The 26710-nt window shown below is 45.0% G+C and overlaps 1 protein-coding gene across 2 annotated transcripts in view; it reads left to right on the top strand.

The window, feature by feature from the left end:
* MYH11 (myosin heavy chain 11) overlaps positions 1-26710 on the top strand; it is a 123626-nt gene that overhangs the window by 11728 nt on the left and 85188 nt on the right. For both annotated transcript variants that reach the window (XM_079946589.1, XM_079946590.1), the window contains exons 2-3: positions 5669-6030; positions 13731-13887. In XM_079946589.1, coding sequence (XP_079802715.1) covers positions 5686-6030; positions 13731-13887 — 502 coding nt within the window. In that variant the 5' untranslated portion in view covers positions 5669-5685. The remainder of the gene's footprint in view (positions 1-5668; positions 6031-13730; positions 13888-26710) is intronic.

Below are 26710 nucleotides of genomic sequence, written 5' to 3'. Positions count from 1 at the left end.
GCCTTGCAAAGTCTGCATTTTAGGAGGTGGCTGCCCAGCTCCAGGGGCCCATTGATGGGATATGGGGGTTACTCCATCTCCGTGGGATTTGTTGGCCTAAGTGTGGAGATTATGTTTGAATTCAAAGGAGTTATGAATTGTTTTCTGCTGAAGTAAGGGGATCAACCACACAGTACGTCCTGGTGGCTGTACATCCTAACTCAGCTTGCACCTTAGTTCTTTGGAACCAACAGTGGATGGGGGGAGGAGAGATGGGGTCGGTTGGAGGAGCTGAGTGAGAGCAAGTGTTACTAGAGCAGGGCAGCTCCTTCAGGTATGGTCAGGGGGTCTGGAATGGGCCCTTGGATTGGCCTGTAAAGAGTCTGTTGCCTCAGCACCTTGTCTCATGAACACATCTAGACAACAGAATGGAGAATCTGTCACAAATGGGCTCCCCATGTTGAGAGGGCATTTAATGACTTGACGTTTTATATAAAGACAGACTTCTTGTCAATTATTTCGTGACCTTGAGGAACAGTTTGTAGAAAGGCAGCATCAGTGTTTTAGTTTCCCCTTTTCTTTACCAGTTTTCAATACAATGGGTTGATTCCCCAGCATCTTACAAGGATGACTTGTGAATTTTTTTTAATCATTATGAGCTCATGGATTTAAACATATTCACCTTTCAACTCTTGTCCCATATTTGACCAAATAGAACCCTAGTTTAATAGTGTGTAGTTTTCTAGACTTTTAAAAATGTACACACAGACATATAAAATGACAAGAATTACTCTATTATAAATATTTTAATCAGCTTTATTGAGGTATAATCTACATATAACTCACCATTTTTTTAAAAATGCACTGATTTTTAAGTGTACAGCTCAATGAGATTTGTCAAATGTATACAGTTATATAATCACCACCATAATCAGGATATAGAACGTTTTCATCACCCCCAAATTTCCTTTGTGCCTCGTGGCGGTCAGTGGCCTCCCCAGCCTCTGGCAACCAGTGATCTGCTTTCTGTCACCATAGTTTTGCCTTTTCTAGACTTAACACATTAGTGGAATAATAGAGCATGTAGACTGGGTCTTGCTTCTTTCACCGAGCTTGCTTTTGAGATTCGTCTATTTTATGTGTAGTTTGTTCCTTTTTATTGCTGAGTATTCCATTTATTCATATTGTTTTTAACCTAAAAAGATATCGGAAATATCTTTGCATGGTCCAAAGTCATCTATTGTGTTATTCCGTTTATATGCAATGCACCAAAAAGGCAAATCTATAGAGACAGATAATAGATTAGTGGTTGCCGAGGGTGGTGGGTAGGAACAGGGAGTGACTGCAGACCAGCATGAGGAAACCCTTTTGAGATGATGGGAATGGTCCAAAATTTAGCATCATGATAAATGCACAGCTCTGTAAATTTACTAAAAATCATTGAATTGTGCATTTACAATGAGAGGATTTTAAAGCATGTAAATGACAAATAAATATGTTAAGATGAAAGGGAAAAATCTTTTTGTTAATTTTGTTAACAGTGAGGCCCCTCACTGTTGTGGCCTCTCCCGTTGTGGAGCACAAGCTCCGGACGTGCAGGCTCAGCGGCCATGGCTCACTGGCCCAGCCGCTCCACGGCACGTGGGATCTTCCGGGACCGGGGCACAAACCTGTGTCCCCTCCATCAGCAGGCGGACTCTCAACCACTGCGCCACCAGGGAAGCCCAATTTATAGTCTTTTGATGTTCAAAAATTGTGTGCAAATCTGTAACCAACATTAACTCTATGAATTATCACTTTTATTATTTCTTCTTTTTTTAACATTCTTTTTTTAAATATTCTTTTCCACTATGGTTTATCACAGGATATTGAATATAGTTCCCTGTGCTACACATTAGGACCTTGTTGTTTATCCATTCTAAATGTAATAATTTGCATCTACCAACCCCAAGCTCCTAGTCCATCCCTCTCCCTCCCCCTCTCCCCCGTGGCAACCACAAGTCTGATCGCTATGTCTGTGAGTCTGTTTCTGTTTTGTAGGTAGGTTCATTTGTCCATATTTTAGATTCCACATGTAAGTGATATCATATGGTATTTGTCTTTCTCTTTCTGACTTACTTCACTTAGTATGATAATCTCTAGCTGCATCCATGTTGCTGAAAATGGCATTATTTCGTTCTTTTTTATGGCCAAGTAGTATTCCGTTGTATATATGTACCACATCTTCTTTACCCATTCATCTGTCGATGGACATTTAGGTTGTTTCCATGTTTTGGCTATTGTGAACAGTGCTGCTATGAACATAGGGGTGCATGTATCTTTCTGAATTATAGTTTTGTCTAGGTATATTCCCAGGAGTGGGATTACTGGATCATATGGTAATTCTGTTTTTAGTTTTCTGAGGAACCTCCATACTGTTTTCTATAGTGGCTGTACCAACTTCCATTCCCACCAACAGTGTAGGAGGGTTCAAAAGGGAAAAATCTTTGCGTGGCATAAATAAGTCTACATCTTGAATTTTGGGTGGAATTATAGGATTCTGTTGCCTGGATGCTCTGTAATTTAACAAGGCACTCACTGAAGGCCGTTTGGATTGCTTGCAGGTTTTGCTGTTCCAAATAGCACTGCAATGTACATTTTTATACATCTGTTAGCACTTCTCAGTTTCCTTAAGCTAAATTGCTAGAAATCGAATTGCAGGTCAGGGGGTGTGCATGAATTTTAGGAACTTTCCATCTGTAAGCATGATGTATGCAGAGGCCCGGACCCTACACTCTTGACAACACTGGATATTATCAGTGGTTCTCACCTTAGCCAAGCTATGGGTGAAAAGCAATATCTCACTGCTTCAACTTGTATTTCTTCATTTACTAGTGAGGCTGAACATCTTTTTCTTATGTGGATTGGCTATTTGAAGGTGTTTTTAAAGTATCTATTTTTGTTGATCATAAATTTAATAAAAGTTATAAAACTGTAAGTATGGCAAAAATACGTAATAGAAAGTATACCCATGTTCAGAGTAGCATTATTCATGATAGAGAAAATGTGGAAGTAACTCAAATGTCCATCAACAGATGAATGGGTAAACAAAATGTCATATATCCATACAATGGAATATTATTCAGCCTTAAAAAAGGAAGGAAATTCTGATTCATGCTGCAACATGGTTGAACCTTGAGGACATTATGCTAAGTGACATATGCCAGTGACAAAAGGACAAATACTGTATGATTCCACTGACATGAGGTTCCTAGAGTAGTGAAATTCATAGAGATAGAAAGTAGAGGGCTTCCCTGGTGGTGCGGTGGTTAAGAATCTGCCTGCCAATGCAGGGGACACAGGTTCGAGCCCTGGTCCGGGAAGATCCCACATGCTACGGAGCAACTCAGCCCATGCATCGCAACTACTGGGCCCGTGTGCCACAACTACTGCCTAGAGCCCGTGCTCCACAACAAGAGAAGCCACCACAATAAGAAGGTTGCACCCTGCAACAAAGAGTAGCCCCCGCTCGCCACAACTAGAGAAAGCCCACGTGCAGCAATGAAGACCCAACACAGCCAAAAATAAATAAATAATAATAATAAAAGATAAATTTTAAAAAACAAAACAAAAAAGAAAAGAAAGTAGAATAGTGGTTGCCAGTGGCTGGAGGGAAGAGGCAATGGGGAATTAGTCTTTAATGGGTGTGGAGTCTCAGTTTTGCAAGATGAAAAGAGTTCTGGAGCTGGATGGTGGTGACACTTGCACAACAATATGAATGTACTTAATGTCACTGAACTTAGTGTCATAAAATGAGTAAGATAGTATACTTATGTATATTTTACCACAATAAAAAATTGGCAAAAAAGCCCATAAAAAGTAAAAATCCCTTCATAACTATATTGATAAGTGCATATTTCTCCAGTCATTCTGTCTATATGGATTCTAAATATTTTTAAATAAAATGGGTTATTATACCTACTATTTTACAATATTCCCTATATTTCATTTTTAAACAGTTTTATTGAGATATAATTTAAATACCATACAATTCACCCATTTAAACTGTACAATTGAATGGCTTCTAGCATATTCACAGAATTGTGCATCCATCATTGCAGTACATTCTAGAACATTTTCATCACCCCAAAAAGAAACCCTGCACCCCTTCTCTGTCACCCTCTAATTCTCTCCCAGCTGTTGGCAACCACTAATCTACTTTCTATCTCTATGGATTGCCTATTCTGGACATTTTGGGTAAGTGGAATCATATAATATGTGGTCCTCTGTGACTAGGTTCTTTTACTTAGTATAGTGTCTTCAAGATTCATTAATGCTCAGTGTATATCGGTACCCCATTCCTTTTTATGGCTGAATAATATTCCATTATATGGAGAGGCCACATTTTATTTATCCATTCATCTGTTGATGGACATTTGGGGTTTTTTTTTTGACACTTCTTGGCTATTAGAAATAATGCTTCTATGAACATTCACTTATGAGTTTTGTGTGGAGGTGTGTTTTCATTTCTCTTGGGTATATACCCAGGAATGGGATGTTGGATCATATGATAACTCTCTGTTTAACCATTTGAGGACCCCCCTTTTATTTTTACAGTAAACTATCAGACTTGGATATCTTCCTGTGTCAACACACCTTGACATACTTCTTGCATCTTAACCCCTGGATAGCATTTCATTGTATGAAAATATAATGGTTTATGTACCCATGCCATGTTGATGGACAACAGGCAATGATGGAGATCCTTTTCTTTTTTTTAAAAATAAATTTATTTATTTATTTGTTTGTTTTTATCTTTGGCTGCGTTTGGTCTTCTTTGCTGCACGGGCTTTCTCTAGTTGCGGTGAGTGGGGGCTACTCTTTGTTGCAGTGCTTGGGCTTCTCATTGTGGTGGCTTCTCTTGTTGTGGAGCACGGGCTCTAGGCATGCAGACTTCAGTAGCTGTGGCACGTGGGCTCAGTAGTTGTGGCACGTGGGCTCAGTAGTTGTGGCACGTGGGCTCAGTAGTTGTGGCACGCGGGCTCAGTAGTTGTGGCTCGTGGGCTCTTGAGCGTAGGCTCAGTAGTTGTGGTGCACGGGCTTAGTTGCTCTGCGACATGTGGGATCTTCCTGGAGCAGGGCTCGAACCCGTGTCCCTTGCATTGGCAGGTAGATTCTTTCTTTTTTTTTTTTGAAGATGTTGTGGGTAGGAGTTTATTAATTAATTAATTTTTGTTGTGTTGGGTCTTCATTTCTGTGCGAGGGCTTTCTCTAGTTGTGGCAAGTGGGGGCCACTCTTCATCGCAGTGTGCGGGCCTCTCACTATCGCGGCCTCTCTTGTTGCGGAGCACAGGCTCCAGACGCGCAGGCTCAGTAGTTGTGGCTCACGGACCTAGTTGCTCCACAGCATGTGGGATCCTCCCAGACCAGGGCTCGAACCCGTGTCCCCTGCCTTAGCAGGCAGATTCTCAACCACTGGCAGGGAAATTCTTAACCAGTGCACCACCAGGGAAGCCCCTGGAGATCCTTTACTGAAGGGCCTTTGGGTTGTTTCCATTTTTTGACAACATAAGCCATCCTACAGGGAACACCTTTGTACTCTATGGAATGTTTCTGCAAACTGCATTCCCAGACATGATGAGGTGAGGGCTTTATCTGTCTTTAGGGCTTGGTTCTGGTCTAATTCTGACCCTGTGGCCTTATTCCCCAGGAGATCAACCAGGCACCATGGCACAGAAGGGCCAGCTCAGTGATGACGAGAAGTTCCTCTTTGTAGACAAAAACTTCATCAACAGCCCAGTGGCCCAGGCTGACTGGGCTGCCAAGAAGCTGGTATGGGTCCCTTCGGAGAAGCAGGGCTTCGAGGCGGCCAGCATCAAGGAGGAGAAGGGGGATGAGGTGATCGTGGAGCTAGTGGAGAATGGCAAGAAGGTCACGGTCGGCAAAGATGATATCCAGAAGATGAACCCGCCCAAGTTCTCCAAGGTGGAGGACATGGCAGAGCTGACGTGTCTCAATGAAGCCTCCGTGCTGCACAACCTGAGGGAGAGGTACTTCTCAGGACTCATATACGTGAGTATCTTGGGGCAGCCAGTCACTTCTTGCTGGCCTCCTGCACCCCTGAGGGAAGGGAGAGGCTTGGAGATGTCTTCGGGGTGCAGGTTGGGAGGCTGAAGTTTTCAATGAGAGAGGCTGCATGGTGGGATGGAATCGTCCAGACCTGGGTTCCCATTCACCTTGCCCTACCTAGTTCTGTGACATTGAACAGGTTATTTCACCTCTTGAAGCCTCAGTTTTCCCATCTGCAAAATGAGAACAATCACCCTCCCCACGTAAAGGAGATCCAAAGATTCCATGTAATCCCATAGGCGCTTGGTCAGTGCTCAACGGATTTCAGTGAAGTAGTTCCCTGCCCTTCCTCCATCTTGGAAATAAAGAAGAGCTCTTAACCTCCTTGGGAAGGCTGGTCAATCCTGGCAGTCAAGTAGGTAGGAGACATGAGGATCTTGGTGAGGTTTGGTGGAGGCCTTCCCTGTCCCAAATGGGAACGCCTAGATTGACCTGGACTCCTCTGGGTTGACTGTGCAGATCAGAGTGCACTAGAGCTGCACTGTCCAATATGGTAGCCACCGGCCACATGTGGCTAACTAAATTTAGATGTAAACTAATTAAGCATCAATTCTTAAAAGTTCACTTCTTCACTTGTACTGGGCTTCATGTTAAATGCCCAACAGCCACCTGTGTCTAGTGGCTGCTGTATACCTGTGACAGCACAAGTGTAGAACATTCCTATCACTACAGAAAGCTCTGTGGGACAGTCTGGACCAGATGATGTGTGACTCAGGGGTACAGGTTCCTTGTGGGGTGGGCCAGCTCCCCAGGATATAGAAGGACATGGTAACCCCATTAAGCCAAACTGGTGGGCAGAGGGTCCCCCAGTCCAGCCTTTGTCTATCTTGCCTCTCAGAAAGGGTATGTTAATCCCTTGGGCAAGTTATCTAATTTCTCTGAAATTTTGTTTCCTTCTCTATAAAATGAACACAAGAATAGTACTAGCCTCATAGACTGGGTTACTCTGAAAAGAAAGCACTTGGCATGCTTCTTGGCATGTTGTAGGCACTCAACATGCTAGGTGTTGTTTTTGTTAGTTTTGTTGCTGTTTTGGTAATTTTTGTTATTACCAGACAGATGTTCTTGGATTCTCTGCAAACTTATGGAAACAGTCACCTCCATCTTTAGGCCCTCTGGTCCTGCCCTTTGTGTTTTACCATGTGAAAATTACAAAACTCCCTTGTCATCTCTAAAATTGTCCTGCAGACGTTTTTCCTAATTAGGAAAATAAGGCACATTTATTCCAGAAGATTTGGAAAATTCATAAAAGCACAGTAAACACAAAAATCAGTCCTCCCCCAGAGATAACAGCTGATAAGATGTTGGTGCATTCCCGGTGTTTCTATGTGAGAATAGTGCGTGTTTACATATTGAAAAGCCTGTGCACCTAGGCTGGGGACCTGCTCTTCTTTCTACATATAAGTCAGTGATGAGCATCCCCATTGCTCATTCATAACGCCAGAATGTCCCTTTATGGGCTTTGTGACCTATCCTATGGATGTACCATAATTAATGATCTATTCTTCTTATGGATTGTTCAGAGGGGGTTACAATGGGTTTTTTCTTTTTAAAGAGCCAAGGGGGAATGGGGGAGCAACTCATAATTCTATAAATGCCTCCTTTTTATCTCATTTAATTAGTACAACTCCACTGAATGAAGTATGCTAGTCTGTAAGATGGGACGAGCATACTTCATTCAGTGGATGTTGTGCTAATTCAAGCTGAGGCTCAGAGTACTAAAGTCCCTCCAAGGATAGTCTAAGATGCTCTCTAAGCAGGGAAAGTCCCTTTTGTCGAACTCCTTGTTTGGAAGCATTATCAACCTGGGGCTCTTGGCACAGAGTGGATATTTCTAAGGACACCAATCTGCAGGGAGTAAGAGGGGAGCGGGTCTCCCGTCCAAGATGAGTCGTCTTCATCCAAGGAGGTCAAGGATGGGCCTGGATATGAATCTTGCCTGCTATGCTCTGACACAGATGTTTGAGCCCCAAATAGAAATCAGGAAAAATGAGGGGCTTATGAAGGTCCCAAGACCCAGACTATCTTCCGACAGCAGATTAAAACATGAATCAAATCTTCAAATTCCTGCTACGCTTCTCCGGACAGATTAGATGAAAAGCCTTTCAGTCTTGTGACCACACGTCCACTCCTGTCTCGTTCCTTTCTGGTCAGTTTAATCACTTAAATAGAAACTGTTGTCCGTGACAGAGGAGATAAAGGAGGACGGGGGTGGAGATGCGGGGCACAGCAAGTTATTCACCCGGCGCGTGATAGCGGAAGGCGCAGCAGCCCTTATTACGGGTGGGTGGCAGGTGATGCTCAGGCAGCTGGCCGTGGCCGACTTTGCCCTTGATAAAGAAGAGAACGTTCCCTTCCATTCTGCAAGGCTCATTTCGAACAAGGCACTTTTGCTCAGGTCCTGGCTGATGTCTTGTCCTCTCGGGTCTAGAAGAGGTAGAAGCCAGAGGGTCCCGTCTCCTAATCTTAGAAATGCAGGTTCTTGCCTGAGCTGCCAAGGATCATTGGCACATGTGGGGCGTGCATGTGGCTCTGATCCCTGGTCCAGCACTCTCTTGCTATCTTGGCTGTTGCTGTTGGCTGGCTTCTCTCTGCCTGGGATTTTTCATGACTGCTTAGCAGTCGGCTCTGTCCCTGGTGTTGGGCTGGGAGATGAGACAAGGGTTTCAGGCACAGGGAACTCAGTGAAGAGGTGGGCCTTGCTTGTACTGGCTACCGTCCCAAGTCCCAGCTCTCTGGCGAGAGTGAAGCTCACATCCCACCCTGCGCACGAAGTGACCGAGGCAGAGAGGTGACGAGACTTGCCTGGGGAGGGACCGGATCAGACTCCCCTGCTTCCCTCTCTGTGGGATGCTGAGAGTCACAGGGCCCAGTCCTCTCCCTGAGGCTGATTGATAACTGAGGGGAGGAAGATAAGGCACACTTGAGCTGGATGCAGGTGTGTAACAGATTCTACAACGATGAATGGATGAAGGAAAGGTGGTAGATACACCGTACGATGTAATAACCCTGCTTTAAAACAGAAGGAGATCCTGCCATTTGTAACAACATGGATGAACCTGGAGGACATTATGCTGAGTGAAATAAGCCAGAGAGAGAGGGGAAAATCCCACAGGATCCCATTTACATGAGAATCTAAAATAGTCGAACTCAGAGAATCAGAGAGTGGAATGGTGGTTGTCAGGGTCTGGCAGGGAGGGGGAGATGGGGAATTTCTTATTTATGTATTTATTTGTGGCTTTTTCTTGGTCTGTTCACAACTATCTAACCACTCAGACTTAAAACATTTTTTTTGAATAGACAACACATGCAAATAGTAAATAAAATAGTATATAAGGGTATTATAGAACTTTTCCTTTCAACCCCATTCCTCACCTTCTGGTTCCCCTCCTTAGAGAAACCGTGGTCACCAGTTCCTTATGTAGCGTTCCAGCAATATTTTATACCTATAGAGGCAAATATATGTATATTTGTATACATACATATGTATTCCTTTAAAGGGCAGTGAGCCATAGTTATTGAGCCAGTCTCCCACTGATGGGCATTTAGGTTGTTTCTAGTCTTTTTTGCCCTTTAAAATCAAGGCTGTAGCAGATCACATTCTTGATGGACCAGGTCTTTCTCTAGGATACATGTTCAGAAAGTCATGACATTGCACTACAACCTGGTAAAGAAAGTATGGTTATCCATTGTTTTATAGATGGGGAAGAAGAGGCTCAGGGGTTTGGCCTCTTGCTCAAGTCACACAGGCAATGAGGGCAAGGCTGAGGTTCAACCAGGCCTCTGTGACCTAAAGCCTGCATCTCTTCCACCTTCCCCCACTGTTCCTCATTTCTGCCGGAGGCCTTGGGAGCTCAGGGCTCCACGGCTGACCATATAAAGTGTTAGGGAAAAAGTGGACTCACTTCCTAATACGGTCACAAGAGGGAAACCCTTGGCCTGCAGCTGGGACCTGCTGTGGCACCGGGCCCTGAGATGCCGGCTGGGACATGGGAAGCGGGGATGTTGAAACCTGAACTTGACCAGCTGGAAAGGGGCCGGTGGGGATGGGGAAGCAGAAGCACAATCAAGTGCAGGTGGGCTGGGTCAGGTGAGACCAACCAAGTTGGAGCAATGGAGACTGAGACTCCAGATTCTGAAGCCCGGCTTCTGTGTGGGGTGTGCTGCTGCCTTCCTAGTCCTTCCTGTAGGGCCACTGTGCCCCGGAAAGATGTGCTGAACTGGACAGAGATTCAGATCTGTCTGGAAGCATGGATTAAGTGCTTGCTGTGTACATAGCACCAGGAGGTGTCCTAGGCAGACAGGAGGAAGGTGATATTTCTCCTTCAGAAGCTGATGATGGAGTTGGGAGAGCCATGCCTTCCTTCCTTCCTCCTTCCCTCACTCCCTCCCTTCTTTCTTCTATTCATTGTATTCAGCAAATATTTACTGAGTGTCTGCTATGTGCCTGGCCCTGTGCTGGGTGCTAGATATACGCTGGTGTGCAGCTTGCAGTCCAGGAGGGACATTTAGACTGAGCCCTGAAAGAGCAGATGGAAATGGCTCTGGGAAGATCAGGGAGAAGTGTTCCAGGGAGAGAGGACATTCCATGTGAAGTTTCCAAGGTGGCAAGGTTTTCATCATCATGAAACAAAGGGAGCACTGGGTGGTCACTAACATTTATTGAGCCCCTATTACATACCAGGTACTGTGCTAAATGCTTCACGAGGGCTATCTCACAGCAAACCAATGAAGGAGCTCCTATTACACCTGCCCATTTTGCAGATGAGGATAACTGAGGCTCAGAGAGGCTAAGAGACTTGCCCAGGGACACACAGCCAAGAAGTAGCAGAATGAGAGCTCCAACAATTCCTTGGTAGTCAATCCTATGCTCTTAACCACTGCCCTTTACTGCCTCCAGGTCCCTGGAGGGGTGGTTAGGATTGTAAATGATACATTCTGGAAAGGACATGGCAGTGGCAGTGGGCATGGCCTGAGAGGAGCTGGAGGTGGAGTTGAGGCCTGAAGAGGAGGTAGGGCTTGGTTGACCTTCATTCAAACGATCGATTGTTTGTTGGGCACTTACTCCATGGAGGCCCCAAGCTGGGGAGCAGGACACAGATGAACAAGACACACAGGCCCTGCCCTGGAACAGCTTTGCCACCTGTTCAACGAATGTCTATTGAGCACCTACTATGTGCGGACCAGTGCAAGGCCCCGGGTCACAGAGACGAAGGCAGCACTGCCCCTGCTCCAGGGAAGCTTTGTAATTAACTGACCCCTCAGGCATTCATTTAGCAGGCATTTAGTGAGCACCCACTGTATACCTGAGCTGGTTAGCACCTTATCTGTTAAGTCTCAGTGCTGGGAGTACCTCCCCACTGAAGTTTCTCTGAGCACCCCCATGTGGGTTAGGGCCCTCCCTTCCTTGCTCCCATAATACGCTGGGCTCTATCCTTGTTGTTATGATGTTAGTTTTGAACATCCTTGTCTCCCTTTTGATCTGGGGGCTTTTTGAGGCAGGAATGATCATTGATTTATTTGTCTCCAGCATCTAACACAGACCTGGTATACAGTAGGTGCTCAATAAGTGGCTGATGGATGTTTAGATAAGCCTTATGTTGACCTCACTCTTGCCCTTTCTGGGGAGTGGTGAGAACCTGGGGGATTACTCCCTCCCTCCCCCACCAGTCCTGTACCTTTTCAGGAACATCATTCTCCCTGTGCCCGGGCCCAACGCTCATCATCATTGTCCCTTAGCAAATGGTGCCCTGGAGGGAGGCTCCCATTCTTCAACCAGTTGCCAGCATGACTGAAAGCCCTTTGTGGGCAGGACCTTGTGTGTTTTGTCTTCCAGTATAACCCCAGAGCCTTGCACAGTGTGAGGGCACACACAGAATGAATGAATGAGTAAATGAATGAACAAATGATCTATTGTCTCTGTAGGACAGGGATAGGTCTACAGCCTTATGGACAGTGTCCACTCCTCGGAGTGGGCCAAGTTGGAGCTCAGTGCTGCCAGGGTCTTGCTGGGTGACTTTGGTCAAGTGAAAGTGACTTTGATCACTGCTCTGAGTGAAACCCAGTGATGGAATATCTGTTCCTCCTCCTTTAGTCACTTCTCGGGGGAGTTGGAGGGAAGACATGCTTCCTGGCCATCGGAGCCTTGGGCTGCACTGATGTTATTGTTTGGAAAAGCAGTTCCTGTGGGACAGGTTGGTGCCTCCCTCCTGGGCTGTGACCTCAGCCCATGGGAAAGGCCAGCGTACAGTAAGAACCAGGACAGCGCCTCCCCCAGGCACAGCACGGCAGGGTGTGCGAGCCTCTTCACGCCCCTTCCCTGTTCTGTTCATTTTCACACGCTCCTCTGCGCTTGGTAGGGCAGGACAATTTTTTTTTGTTTTTTACATCTTTATTGGAGTATAATTGCTTTGCAATGGTGTGTTAGTTTCTGCTTTATAACAAAGTGAATCAGCTATGCATATAGGACAATTTTTTAAGATTAATTAATTTATTTTTTTGGCTGAGCCGTGTGGCTTGCGGGATCTTAGTTCCCCGACCAGGGATTGAACCCGGGCCCCGAGCAGTGGAAGCCCCGAGTCCTAACCACTGGACTGCCAGGGAATTCCTGACTTTTTAAAAAAAAATTGTGATAAAATCCATATGATATGGATTCACCATATTCATCAGTTTAAAGGAAGCAATTCAGTGGCAGTAATACACTCACTCACAGTGTAGTGCTACTATCACCACTGTCTGGTTCCAGAACATTTTTATAACCCCCCAAAGAAACCCATTCCAGCTAGCAGTCACTCCAGTTCCCCCGTTTCTGCCGTCCCTGGAAACCAGAGATCTGCTTTCTGTTTCTGTGGATTTGCCTGTTCTGGGCATTTCATATAAATGGAACCATGTGATACGTGACCTTCTGAGTCTGACTTCTTTCATTCAGTGTAATGTTTCCAAGGTTCATCTGTGTTGTAACGTGTCAGGAGCATTCCTATTTAAGGGCAGCTGTGTTCATCACCATTTTAGAGACAAGGGAGTGTGTGCTTTGTTCATGGTCGAGAGTATGAGCTCTGGGGTTAGCAGTCGCGATTTTAGTTCCGAATTCCCCAGCAGCTGTGTGACCTGGTGACCTCACGGAGCCTCAGTTTCCTCATCTGTCAAATGGGCAGCAGGGAAATCATAGTATCCCTGTCACAGGGTGGATGTGAGGATTAAAGAAGAAGACGACTGTGAAGTGCTTAGCTCAGTGGCCGGCGCACAGTAGATGCTCCGGAAGTGGTAGATGTTATTTAAGCCCACGAGGCTCAGGGAGGTGAAGCAACAGTGGTGAGAGTGGAGCTGGGATCTGAACGCAGAACTTATAAACTATAACACAGGTGCCCTAGAAATCCAGTCTTGCCCCTTGCTCCTCTTCCCCTATATCCAGAGACAGTGATGCCAAGAGGTTCCCACTAGGACTCTGAGCCTCAGTTTCCCCCTCTCTAAAATGAGACTCTGAGCGCATCTGTCTAAGGCTGCCACTGTGAGGATGAAGTGAGAAAATGCACACGGTGGTGCTCAGACAATGCAGGTCGTGGTGGGTGTTCTCATGGCCGGACCCCCACGGGCTGTTTGTCCCTGCTGGGTTCTGGAAATAAGATGGGTTCTCTGTTTGGCAGACGTACTCGGGCCTCTTCTGCGTGGTGGTGAACCCCTACAAGCAGCTGCCCATCTACTCGGAGAAGATCATCGACATGTACAAGGGCAAGAAGCGGCACGAGATGCCCCCCCACATCTATGCAATCGCCGACACGGCCTACCGGAGCATGCTGCAAGGTGAGCCGCCCGTGGGTGCATGGAGCTCCTCCTCCTCCAGGGAGCCCACCAGGGCTGCTTACAGTCACGCCCCGGGCCCCTCCTGTCCTGCCTGACTGCAGTTCTCGCCAAGAATGCGGAGTTTGGCAGGCAGCACTGGGCCTCAGGAGGGCTGTGACTGAAAAAGGGAAAAAGCAAACTGAACATCTGTGTTTGCGGCCCGGGAGGGCAAAGGAGGGCAGATAGCTTGGGCAAATATGGGCATGGGCCCGCTCTGGCTTCCGCTCCAGAGCTCGCTGTCCCTCCCGGGCTGCCCGAGGCCCTGGGCAGGCCAGCTGTCTGGAAAATGGTAGGATGCTCTCACCTGGGAAGGGAAGTTGGTGGGGAACAGCCCTGGGGCTGAGCCAACCAGATGTGGATTTGCAACCAGCTGTCACTCACACCCTGCGGTATCCTATGCAAATGTCTTTTCATCTCCAGCCTTAGTTTCCTCATCTGTGAAAAGAGAGTGATAGGATCCATCTCTCAGCTTGTGGTGAAGATTGTAAAACAGGCTTTTCCACACTGAAGGCCTTTGCGTATTACCTCCATGTTTATGTATTATTACTATCATTAATAACTTTTACTGAGGTAGAACATACATACAGTAGAATGCAAAAAGTGTACAAATTCAGTGTCCAGCATAAAATTAATTTTTACATGTCTACAGTTGTGTAATCACCACCCAGACCAAGATGGGAAATAGTTCCAGAAAGTTCCCTCATGCCTCTTCCCATAAATGGAATACCTCCTCGTATAAATGGATCTGGTCTTGAGATACAGGAGTTCTGCCCTCCTTACACTTGGGAAAGGGCAACAGAAAAGAGCTTTGGCAGTTTTAAAGCTGTGCACAATTGTTATGTGATTTTTAGGTGCGAGTAGTCTAGAGGTTGTAAGCCGGCAACTGGTAGGCTGGATCCAGCCCTCAGATAAGTTTGGTTTGGTCCACGTGGAGTTTTTTATTTTTATTTTTTTTTAACATCTTTATTGGAGTATAATTGCTTTATAATGGTGTGTTAGTTTCTGCTTTATAACAAAGTGAATCAGTTATACATATACATATGTTCCCATATCTTTTCCCTCTTGCGTCTCCCTCCCTCCCACCCTCCCTATCCCACCCCTCTAGGTGGTCACAAAGCACTGAGCTGATCTCCCTGTGCTATGCGGCTGCTTCCCACTAGCTATCTATTTTACATTTGGTAGTGTATATATATATGTTCATGCCACTCTCTCACTTTGTCACAGCTTACCCTTCCCTCTCCCCATATCCTCAAGTCCGTTCTCTAGTAGGTCTGTGTCTTTATTCCCCTCTTACCCCTAAGTTCTTCATGACCTTTTTTTTTTCTTAGATTCCATATATATGTGTTAGCATACGGTATTTGTTTTTCTCTTTCTGACTTACTTCACTCGGTATGACAGACTCTAGGTCCATCCACCACACTACAAGTAACTCAATTTCGTTTCTTTTTATGGCTGAGTAATATTCCATTGTATACATGTGCCACATCTTCTTTATCCATTCATGCAATGATGGACATTTAGGTTGCTTCCATGTCCTGGCTATTGTAAATAGTGCTGCAATGAACATTGTGGTACATGACTCTTCTTGAATTATGGTTTTCTGAGGGTATATGCCCAGTAGTGGGATTGTTGGGTCGTATGGTAGTTCTATTTTTAGTTTTTTAAGGAACCTCCATACTGTTCTCCACCACATGGAGTTTTAAGGATACCTAAATTAGTTGCCAACTTTTAAAAATTTGGAGATTTTACATAAAAAGCCAGATTTCTAGGTTGTTTTGAAAGTATTGGAACGTCTGGCAACATGTGATCCCACCTGTCAGCTGCCCCTTTAGAAGGGGTATGAGTTCTCCAGTTCCCCAGTTCTCACCTGGCCTGATGCACTTGTTTGTGTTAACTGCCTGGCCCCTGTGTTTGACTTTGCAACCCCTGGAATATCTTCCTCCAGGAATGTTCTGAGTTGGGAATTGAAAGGAGCCCAGTTTTGGAAGCTCCTGAGGGCAGAGATCCAGATATGCCTAGGAGATATAACCCCCCAAGGTAGAGGGGCTCAGATATAGTTCCCCAAAGGTTACTGACAGGGTTAGCCAAACCCCACAGGTGCGACTCAAGCTGGACCACTCCAGACGAGAGACTACCATTACCTCCAAAGGCCAGAATATGGAGCCTTGCAAAGAGGGTTGTGGAGATAAAATCTCAGGTTTTAAAGTGATGACTCTTGGAGTTAGGTATGTGTTTTTGTGCAAAAAATTCATTTGTGGTCTCCCTTAATGGAAAAGTATAAAATGGTGGTTCACACAGCTCTTTGCGAAGCTGAACATCACAAAGTTACAGTGCTTGTATCATTTGGGGTGCTTTTGCTTGCGAGAAACATAGCAACCAATTAAAGTGGCTTAAACAACGGGAATTTATTACCTCACATAGCAAATAGTCTGAAGGTTGATGATTTCAGGCTTAGCTAATTCAACAGCTCAAAACCAGACTTCTTTGGGATTTTCTTGGCTACTTCCTCATGGTCACAAGATGGCAGCCATAGCTCCAGACATCACATCCTCATGTGATAATATCCAAAAGCATGAAGGACGTGGAGGGTTAGGTTTTTTTCCTATGCCTCTTTTTTATCAGAGAGGAAAACCTTTTCCAGAACCTTCTCAGAGCAGGCATCCCTTATGCCTGATTGGCTAAAACTTGTTCACAGGCCAACCTCTAAACCAATCATTGGCAAAGAGGACTGTAACATTTATGATTGGTTTGGACTATTCCTGGTTCTTTTCTGGAGCTGAGGGAGCTCCCACTAAGCACATTTTATATGAATACCAGAATGAAAGAAAATTTCATTAGCAAAGAGGAAGCGGGGAGTGACAGTGAAGCACTGCCATAGTGCTCTTAAAATATATATGTGTAACTTTTAAAAAAACTTGAATCTTTTATATTGATTCTAGAAAAAGTAAAACATATATTTAAGCAAAAGAGAATATACCAGCACCCATAATTCTATCACCCAGAGATCACCACCATTAACCTTTTGCTATGAAACCTTCATACACTAACTGAGCTGGATGGCATGAAATGAAGGACGTTTTGACTATCTGAAAATAATTGGTTCCAGAAAAAAATCACTTAAAACAGGCACTGTAGATTAAAGGGGAAGGGGGCTTGAGGGGCTTGAAAAATGACACTGCAAATTATGAAAACAGGCTTATTTATTTTACATGTAATAGGAATTTGGTGGTAATTTCAACTAGATGCTAATTCTTAGATTGAGTATAAAATTAATTCATTTTTTTGCCTTAACTTTTTTTTGGACGGAACCATGTGAGAGCATAAGACACCATTCTTCATGTCATGCTTGCTTTCTGCAGTGTAGGGTAAGAGGGTAATTTTTGCAGACTTATTGGAGAGATCACCACTTTTGCCACGGGCTTTTACTTATTTGGCGTTTAACACAACGCCTCAAAGCCCCTGTTATGTTCCCTTTCCCGATGACTCTCTGATATTTGGTTGTGAATTGATCTGACTTTCTGTGGCCTTTCAGAGGGCATGGACATGTGACATTGCACCTTCAGGGAAATCAACAGTTTTGCGGAGCTGCCACTTCGTTGTGTTTGTATCAAGACAATGGATGTTGGCACCCAGTAGTTGGCAAGGTGAAGCCTTTGAGTCGGAGGGCAACAGTGATGCAGACCAGAGAAAGATGTTTCAGTGGGTTCTGATTTCCTAAATAGTCGTCTCATTGAAGAATATTTTTGTGTTGTGATAACTTTCATCTCCCTAGACAACTTCCCATCCATGGGGCAATGTTATACTCTATACCGGGACCCCTGGGGCTGATAACATTTCATTCCTTTTAGGCCCTATATTTTAACACAGAATTATATAGTGAAATATAAAATTACTTAGAAATTTCAGGGTCTTCCCTGGTGGCACAGTGGTTAAGAATCCGCCTGCCAATGCAGGGGACACGGGTTCATTCCCTGGTCCAGGAAGGTCCCACATGCCACGGAGCAACTAAGCCCGTGCACCACAACTACTGAGCCTGCGCTCTAGAGCCTGCGAGCCACTACTAAGCCCTCGTGCCACAGCTACTGAAGCCTGCACGCCTAGGGCCCCTGCTCCGCAACAAGGAGAAGCCACCGCAGTGAGGAGCCCGCGCACCACAACGAAGAGCAGCCCGCACTCGCCGCAACTAGAGAAAGCCCACGCACGGCAACGAAGACCCAACGCAGCCAAAAATAAATTAATTAATTAATTTTTAAAAATAAAATTACTTTGAAATTTCAAACCTCAAGAGAAAATGACAGCCATGAGCGCACAGAACCATAAAAGATAAACTCTTTTTAGATTAAATGTTAATCAACAGCTGCTATGTATGTATTCCTTTTGGCCTTACCTGGTGCTTCCTGGCAAATTAGTGATGATAGACTGCAATGGAAAAAAATCCCTCCCCCCCAAGAAAAAATCAAGGAGAAAAATATAGGCTTGGGAAAAATAATTTTTTTTCTCTAGAAAGTGGGAATTTGGTTTTTGTGAAGGAACATGTGGGCTCAGTTTGTGACTCTATTGGTGAATGTTGCTATTCCAGGCTGTACAGTCATTTGGCTTGAATCATGCTGAACTTTCTATCTTGGAGGTGTCAAGCTAGCAGCTGTGGCTTCCTCCTCAAGTCCTCTGTGGAACAGGCTGGAGTGTGAAGAGATGGGGTTGGGAAGGGGTGGAGAACACGTTCACTGAATACAGAATGAAATGTTTAAAATATGTGACGTAGATGCTTAAGTTCCCGAGGACCCCTAAACTCCATAAAACCCACAAACTCCATCCTTGTCTGCCTGCTCATCACTGGATCTCTGGCATGTTTGCTGGTGCCTGTCGTGGAGTAGCTGCTCCGTTAATATTTGTGATGAATGAAGGAAGAACTCTCAGAGTTGTTTAAAGAAAAGAACCAACCAGGGTCAGGATGGGGGGGTTTGTCTTAGAGGGGTGGGGAGTTACAAGCCTTGATGGCTTACTAAGAGGGGAAAGGGGATCTGGGGTGGCGTTCTGGCTGAGAATAGTAACAGGGGAGTTGGGAATATGGTAGGGGATTTCTAAGACATAATTTACTGACTACCCCCTCCTCAAAGGAAGCCAAGCCCCTGGGGAAGAAGAGGATGGGAGAAGTAGGCATTTAAAGATGCAGCTTATATATGTGTATGTGTACATGATGTCGTGTTTACTTTTTACATTCCCAATTTTTTTCTTTTTTTTGGAGAGATGATAGATTAAATTCAAAAGCTGAAAATTCTCACCTTTCAACCCTTGTGCACTAGACGCCTAATTTCCCTCCCCAGAGATAACCGTGGTTTCTAGTTTATTAGATATTCTCCTAGAGATATTTTCTGCACATGTGTGCAGATACATATCTATTTCCCTCTCCCCAAGATTTCCCCACAAATAGTAACATTCCATATGCACCGTTCTATAGGCTGCTAGAGTATTACATGCCTAAAGGGATTCTTTGTTCCTTTTTTCCATTTTTAGTTTTTATTTTTAGTGAAGGTATATGTGAAGATGATTCAGAGTCAATTCTTCAAGGCTTATTAAGGAAAATAGCCCTCCTTTGTTGATTCTCTACTTTCCCCTTCTCCAGGGGTATCCATTATCAACCCTTTAACTGATTTTTGGATAGTTACCTCTGTAATCACTAAAAAACTTGAGTATATTGCTCATATCTTAATTTTTCCCCTGTTTTAGTCAATAGCCTATTGACTTTTCTTTCTTTCTTTTTTTTTTTTTTTTGCGGTACGCGGGCCTCTCACTGTTGTGGCCTCTCCCGTTGCGGAGCACAGGCTCGGACGCGCAGGCTCAGCAGCCATGGCTCACGGGCCCAGCCGCTCCGCGGCATGTGGGATCTTCCCGGACCGGGGCACGAACCCGTGTTCCCTGCATCGGCAGGCGGACTCTCAATCATTGCGCCACCAGGGAAGCCCTAGCCTATTGACTTTTCATCATGGAACATGAGGATTTAGCTCAGTCACTCCTTTGCTTTGCGCCTCCTGTCTCCTCCCAGCACACATGCATTTGCGCCCTATCTCATAGAATCCCAACATAGTTTTGTATTAACGTTGATGAAAACTATATTCAGAGTTTACATTATTATGACTGTGTAGATGCTATTCACAGCTGAGCTCTGCACTGTCTTGTGAATGCTTTTCCGGTACAATTATTCTTTTCCCTGGAGTTAGTAATTGCCTTTTTTTTCCCAACTTGATTATCTATGTACTTAATCACTAATTCTACCCCAAATTTTCCTTCAGAATATGTTAATCTCCTTCTAATATGTCTAGCTATGTGTTCAAGATCCTATTGATAGCTTCTCCATGAAGGTGATCGCTACTGGAGTCTTCTGACCTGCCCTGGCTACCTTCTATGACTGGTAGCTGACATTTGGGATCTTCTTTTATCATTCTTGGAATACCCTTCAATGCTCTCATGGTGGATTCCTTGTTTCCTAGTTTCCAGGTCTCCTTCCTTGATTTACTCCCTGTTTAAATGGAACACTTTCTCTAGCAGCTTCTCAAGAAAGGATGTATGTGAGGCAAATTGAGATCTTGCATATCTGAAAGTCTTGATGCTTCTCTAATATTTAAGGGCAGTTTAGCTGGTTCTAAATTTTTAAGCAAGAAATAGTCTTCTTTCAGAATTTTTAAGGCATTGCTTCATTAGCTTTGAGATTCAGTTTCATTTTTGAGGAGGTAAAAGCCAATCTGGGGCTTCCCTGGTGGCGCAGTGGTTGAGAGTCCGCCTGCCGATGCAGGGGACACGGGTTCGTGCCCCGGTCCGGGAAGATCCCACATGCCGCGGAGCGGCTGGGCCCGTGAGCCATGGCCGCTGAGCCTGCGCGTCCGGAGTCTGTGCTCCGCAACGGGAGAGGCCCACAACAGTGAGAGGCCCACGTACAGCAAAAAAAAAAAAAAAAAAAAAAAAAAAAAAAAAAAACAATCTGATTCTTGATCCTTTGTGTATGACCAGTTTTTTCTCCTTCTCTGGAAGCTTTTTTTTTTTTTTTCTGACTCTTCTTTATCCCCCTGTTTATGATGGTGGAATCTGGCATGTGTCTGTTTTCAACCATTGCGCTGGAGACTGAGTGGACCCTCATAATCTATAAACTCACATCCTTAAATTCTGGGAAATTTTTGTGAATTACATCCTTAATGATTTCTTTCTCTTTGTATTCTCTCTCCTGTTTTTTTTCTAGATGTTTTCTTATTTCCATAATGGAATTCCTAGATTGTTTTTATGATTTTCATCTTTCTCGTCTCATTTATTTTCTGGGCAGTTACCTCAACTTTATCTTATGAACCTTCCATTGAGTTCTCAATGACTGCTTTCATTAAAAAAAAAAAATTCCAAGAGCTTTGTTTTGTTTCCTGAATGTTTCTTTCTTATAACATTCTTTTTTCCATGTATGTCCCTTTTCTTGGAGGGTACTTTTCCACAGGTAGGTCTCTGTTTCCTCCAAGAGGCATATTTTCTGTTTTATTTGTTTTAATTTATGTTTGTCTTATTAGTGGCTTTCTTCGGATGCTCAGTGAATTGTTGGCTGTCCATTCATCTGGGATGCTTTAGTGCATGGGCACCAAAAGGTTGATGGCAGCTCCGTGCTTGCAGGAGGAGCTTGCTCGTGATGAGCCTGGCTATGGGCGGGTGAAGCTGGGCTGCTCCATCGGGGCACTTCTGCTGTATCTTTCAGTCTCTTTTCTTGGGCTGATGAGATTCTTCAGAGAAGACTTGTGCAATCTTCTGCCTGGAGGAGAAATATCTGTCTAACATCATTTTGAGGGTCTAGTTGAGAAGAGGCTGAGGGTTTCAAACTGTGGGATCAAACTTGTGTGTTACTCTCCTGCTGTCAGTAGGGTCCCTGGTGTCCCCCAAGACAGAGACCCTCTATTTCTTCCTCTCCAGAGAATAAATCTGCCCCCCTTCTGTGGGTTGTGGGAAGGGCAGTCACTTGGCTGCAGGAGTGTAGAAGGTATCTGGAGTATCTAGCAGCTTCTCAAACAGACATTCAATCAGTCCTTGTGGGTTTTTTTTCCCTCTACCCCTTTCCCAAGGCCCCGGGGGCTGCCAGTTACTGAGGTTTGGGGCTGGAGGCAGGGGGCTCTGCTTCTCCACTTTCCCCACCGCCAGCTTAGACTTCTCTCCTGGGACTGTCATCACTCATCCTGTTTGCTGGCTTCCCAGGTTGTGCTGCTGTTCTCTCCTCTCCTGTTCATTTGAACGGCTTCATGTGTTTTTGAAAAACCCCTTTACTGTCACTTTAGTAAGGTTTGGGGAGGAAGAAGCGCTAAATACCTGTGTTCAACCCACTATCTTTTTTTTTTTTTTTTAGCATCTTTATTGGAGTATACTTGCTTTACAATGGTGTGTTAATTTCTGCTGTATCACAGAGTGAATCAGCTATACATATACATATATTCCCATATCCCCTCCCTCTTGCATCTCCCTCCCACCCTCCCTATCCCACCCCTCTAGGTGGGCACAAAGCACAGAGCTGATCTCCCTGAGCTATGCGGCTGCTTCCCACTAGCTATCTATTTTACATTTGGTAGTGTATGTATGTCCACGCCACTCTCTCACTTTGTCCCAGCTTACCCTTCCCTCTCCCCATGTCAAGTCCATTCTCTACGTCTGCATCTTTATTCCTGTCCTGCCCCTAGGTTCTTCAGAACCATTTTTCTTAGATTCCATATATATGTGTTAGCATACGGTATTTGTTTTTCTCTTTCTGACTTACTTCACTCTGTGTGACAGACTCTAGGTCCATCCACTTCACTACAAATAACTCAGTTTTGTTTCTTTTTATGGCTGAGTAACAGTCCATTGTATAGATGTACCACGTCTTCTTTATCCATTCATCTATCGATAGACACTTAGGTTGCTTCCATGTCCTGGCTATTGTAAATAGTGCTGCAATGAATATTGTGATACATGACTCTTTTTGAATTATGGTTTTCTCAGGGTATATGCTCAGTACTGGAATTGCTGGGTCATAGGGTAGTTCTATTTTTAGTTTTTTAAGGAACCTCCATACTGTTCTCCATAGTGGCTGTATCAATTTACATTCCCATCAACAGTGCAAGAGGGTTCCCTTTTCTCCACACCCTCTCCAGCATTTATTGTTTGTAGATTTTGTGATGATGGCCATTCTGGCTGGTGTGAGATGATACCTCATTGTAGTTTTGATTTGCATTTCTCTAATGCTTAGTGATGTTGAGCATCCTTTCATGTGTTTGTTAGCAATCTGTCTATCTTCTTTGGAGAAATGTCTATTTAGGTCTTCTGCCCATTTTTGGATTGGATTGTTTGTTTTTTTGATACTGAGCTGCATGAGCTGCTTGTATATTTTGGAGATTAATCCTTTGTCAGTTGCTTCATTTGCAAATATTTTCTCCCATTCTGAGGGTTGTCTTTTCATCTTGTTTATGGTTTCCTTTGCTGTGGAAGAGCTTTTAAGTTTCATTAGGTCCCATTTGTTTATTTCTGTTTTTATTCCCTGTCTCTAGGAGGTGGGTCAAAAAGGATCTTGCTGTGATTTATGTCATAGAGTGTTCTGCCTATGTTTTTCTCTGAGAGTTTAATAGTGTCTGGCCTTACATTTAGGTCTTTAATCCATTTTTGGTTTATTTTTGTGTATGGTGTTAGGGAGTGTTCTAATTTCATTCTTTTACATGTAGCTGTCCAGTTTTCCCAGCACCACTTATTGAAGAGGCTGTCTTTTCTCCATTGTATATTCTTGCCTCCTTTATCAAAGATAAGGTGACCATATGTGTGTGGGTTTATCTCTGGGCTTTCTATCCTGTTCCATGGATCTATATTTCTGTTTTTGTGCCAGTACCATGCTGTCTTGATTACTGTAGCTTTGTAGTATAGTCTGAAGTCCAGGAGCCTGATTCCTCCAGCTCCGTTTTTCTTTCTCAAGATTGCTTTGGCTATTCAGGGTCTTTTGTGTTTCCATACAAATTGTGAAATTTTTTGTTCTAGTTCTGTGAAAAATGCCAGTGGTATTTTGATAGGGATTGCATTGAATCTGTAGATTGCTTTGGGTAGTATAGTCATTTTCACAATTCAACCCACTATCTTTTGATGGAAATTCTCTCACACCTTTTCCAAAGAAGCAATAATGGTGATAGTGGATTTTTATTGTGTGCTTCCTATATGCACAGGGCTTTCCAGAAATAATCTCCATTCATCCTTCCCACAAACCCACAAGGGAGACAGGATCAGATTAGAACCTTTAAATTAAGCCCTGAAACTATTACGGTGCCCACACATGTAATCCAGAATAAAAAGAACACTAAACTATAAAGTAATGAAAGCCAACAAAGTTTTAAATTTTCCCATGACATTTACTATGATAGTTTTTAAGACGTAGCAAATATTGACTCCTTTGAAATGTTCTTTATTTTTACCTCCCTCCCTTCCTTTGCTTGTGGACCTATGTTTACATGACTGGTCAGATAATCCAACCCTGGAGGCAGGTGCTATTTTTAGCCCCATTTTATTGCTGGGGAAACTGAGGCTCAGGGAGGTGAAGAACTTGACACATGAGTATCAGAGTGGATTTGTACTTGCTTTATCAAACTGCAAAGCCCAGGGCTTGCTGGACAAGTGGGTGATGCTGAGCTGCTGCACAGGCCCCTCCTGCCCCATGGAAGGCTGTTTGCTCCTGCAGGACTGTCTCCTTACATCTCAGGGGGTTAGTGTTGAGGGCCCAGCACTTGGGAAGCTGACGTTAGTGACTTCAGCAAATTAGCATGATGAGTGTGGGGAAAGCTCACCAAAGCTTTCCCGACAAAATCCACTTTGGATCTCCCACCGCCCCTCTGTGTGTCCCTGGGGTGAGGGACGGTGTGAAAGGCAGATGAGATTTCATTCTGAGGATGAGAGGAACCGTCAGGATCTGTCACTGGAAGTGTTGTGTCCTCACCTAATTAGCACCCAATGGCCACTCTCAGGGGATTAAAGAAAAAAACAACAGCTACAGACTTTTATCAGCCCAGGCTCTTGGCTGAAGCCTCTTCAGGCTGCAGAGAGGTCTGTGGGAGTGGAGTGATCCAAACTGCACTCTCTTCTTTGCAAGTTCCCACACTCAGTCTGAACCCTCTGTCCATGGCCGGCAGGCACTGGGGGGCTGGCTCGTGCTCCCCCAACTCCCAAGGGGCTCCCCTGTAAGCTCAGCAGAGACAGGAAGGGCAGCGATGCGCATTGGGCTCTCTGCCCCGTAGATCCTGCCTCCCTTGGCCGTTGCCGGTCCCCTGCAGGACAGCCTCCCCATTTGACAGACTGAAGAAACTGAGGCTCAGAGCACTGAATGGCTTGGCCCCCGAGCTGAGTGTCAAACCTGGCAACGTCACCTTTTGCCACCCTGGAAACGTTCTCTGAGGCAGTATGGTAGATAGTGTAGTGCTATTACCCCCATTTAACAGATGAGGAAACTGAGGCCCCAAAAGGCTAAGGGACTGGCTTAGGCCTTATAATTAGGGTTGAACTTGGCCTGATACCCTGTCCTCCTGGGACAGAATCACTGCCGTCTGTAACCACGTCACTGGCTCACTGTTGTAGAGGACTGAGAGGATGGAGTGGTAATGATAAAAAAGCTAATAGTAATAGCACTTATTATGCTTTTGAATGGGCCTTGGGTATTTTTAAGCTCTTTGTGTGTCTAGTCTCATTTCATTTTCACATCCCTTCCTGGTGAGGAAACTGATGCTCTGAGTTGCCTAAGAGGTGGAGCTGGGAAGTAATTCCAAGTCATTTTGCTCTTGAGACTGTGTTCCTGTGACACATCCCCAGGGAGGGGACCGGTTGCATGCTTCTCTGCCTCTTGGAGACTTTGCTGCAGCTCTCTGCTCAGCATCTGGCCTGGCGGTGTGAGGGATGCTGGCAGCTCCATCTGTCTGGCCCCATCTGGTTGGCCCTCTGAGGTATCATGAGAAGATCACGTTCTTAGGTAGGAAATGAGGAAGAAGGATCATCTGATTCTGATGAGCATTTTACGGACTGCCCATGGTGTCTCACACAGATGGGAAAGAGCTAAGGAGAATTAAATTTTTAAAATAAGCAGTAAATATTGAGTTGGAGAAGCAGATATGCTTAAGGGAGTGGATTTGGGAAGTTCTGGCTGCCACTTGGTGATGGTGTGTTCCTCTTGGGCTCTGCAGGCTCCAGCCTCCTGGCTCTGTGTCCTCCCAGCCTCAGAGAGAATCTAGCTCCATGTTCCCTTTTTTGTCCAAAAGTATTGATTGAGGCCTCACTGTGGGGAGGCTTGTGGTGGAGGACACAGTCTACTGAGGGTTGCAGATGTTAATCAAATCCAACCACAAGTACATGTGTTGTCGGGAAGCTCAAGGGAGCTGTGAGGTGGACCCTGGGACCTGTCCCAGGCTGGGAGGGCAGAGGAGACCTCCTTACGAGGTGACATGTGGGCCTAAGGGAGCTGATGGGACACACGAGGCTGTGGGGCTGGAGCAGAGAGGAGGACACAGAAAGTGAGAAAGTGGAGGTGGGAGCTGTGGCCCAGGAGGCCACCGGGAGGATATCCATCTTTGGGTACCCATGCCCCCTTAGCTGGCCAGTTCCACTATTAAAGATGCCAGAGCTCCATGCGGGTCTGGAAGAGTCCTGCTGGGGTCCAGCACAAGGTCTCAGAGTACCTCTGCCCACCCAGAATCTCTTCCTCCCCACGCTGCTGGGGGGAGGAGGGTGGAGAGAGGAAAGCCTGGACTTACAGAGCAGAGGTTTAGGGAGT

Source organism: Stenella coeruleoalba (genome assembly GCF_951394435.1).
Source record: "Stenella coeruleoalba genome assembly, chromosome: 15".
Taxonomy (NCBI): domain Eukaryota; kingdom Metazoa; phylum Chordata; class Mammalia; order Artiodactyla; family Delphinidae; genus Stenella; species Stenella coeruleoalba.
The sequence above is the reverse complement of the archived record's forward strand: the minus strand, read 5'-3'. Positions and strand labels throughout refer to the sequence as shown.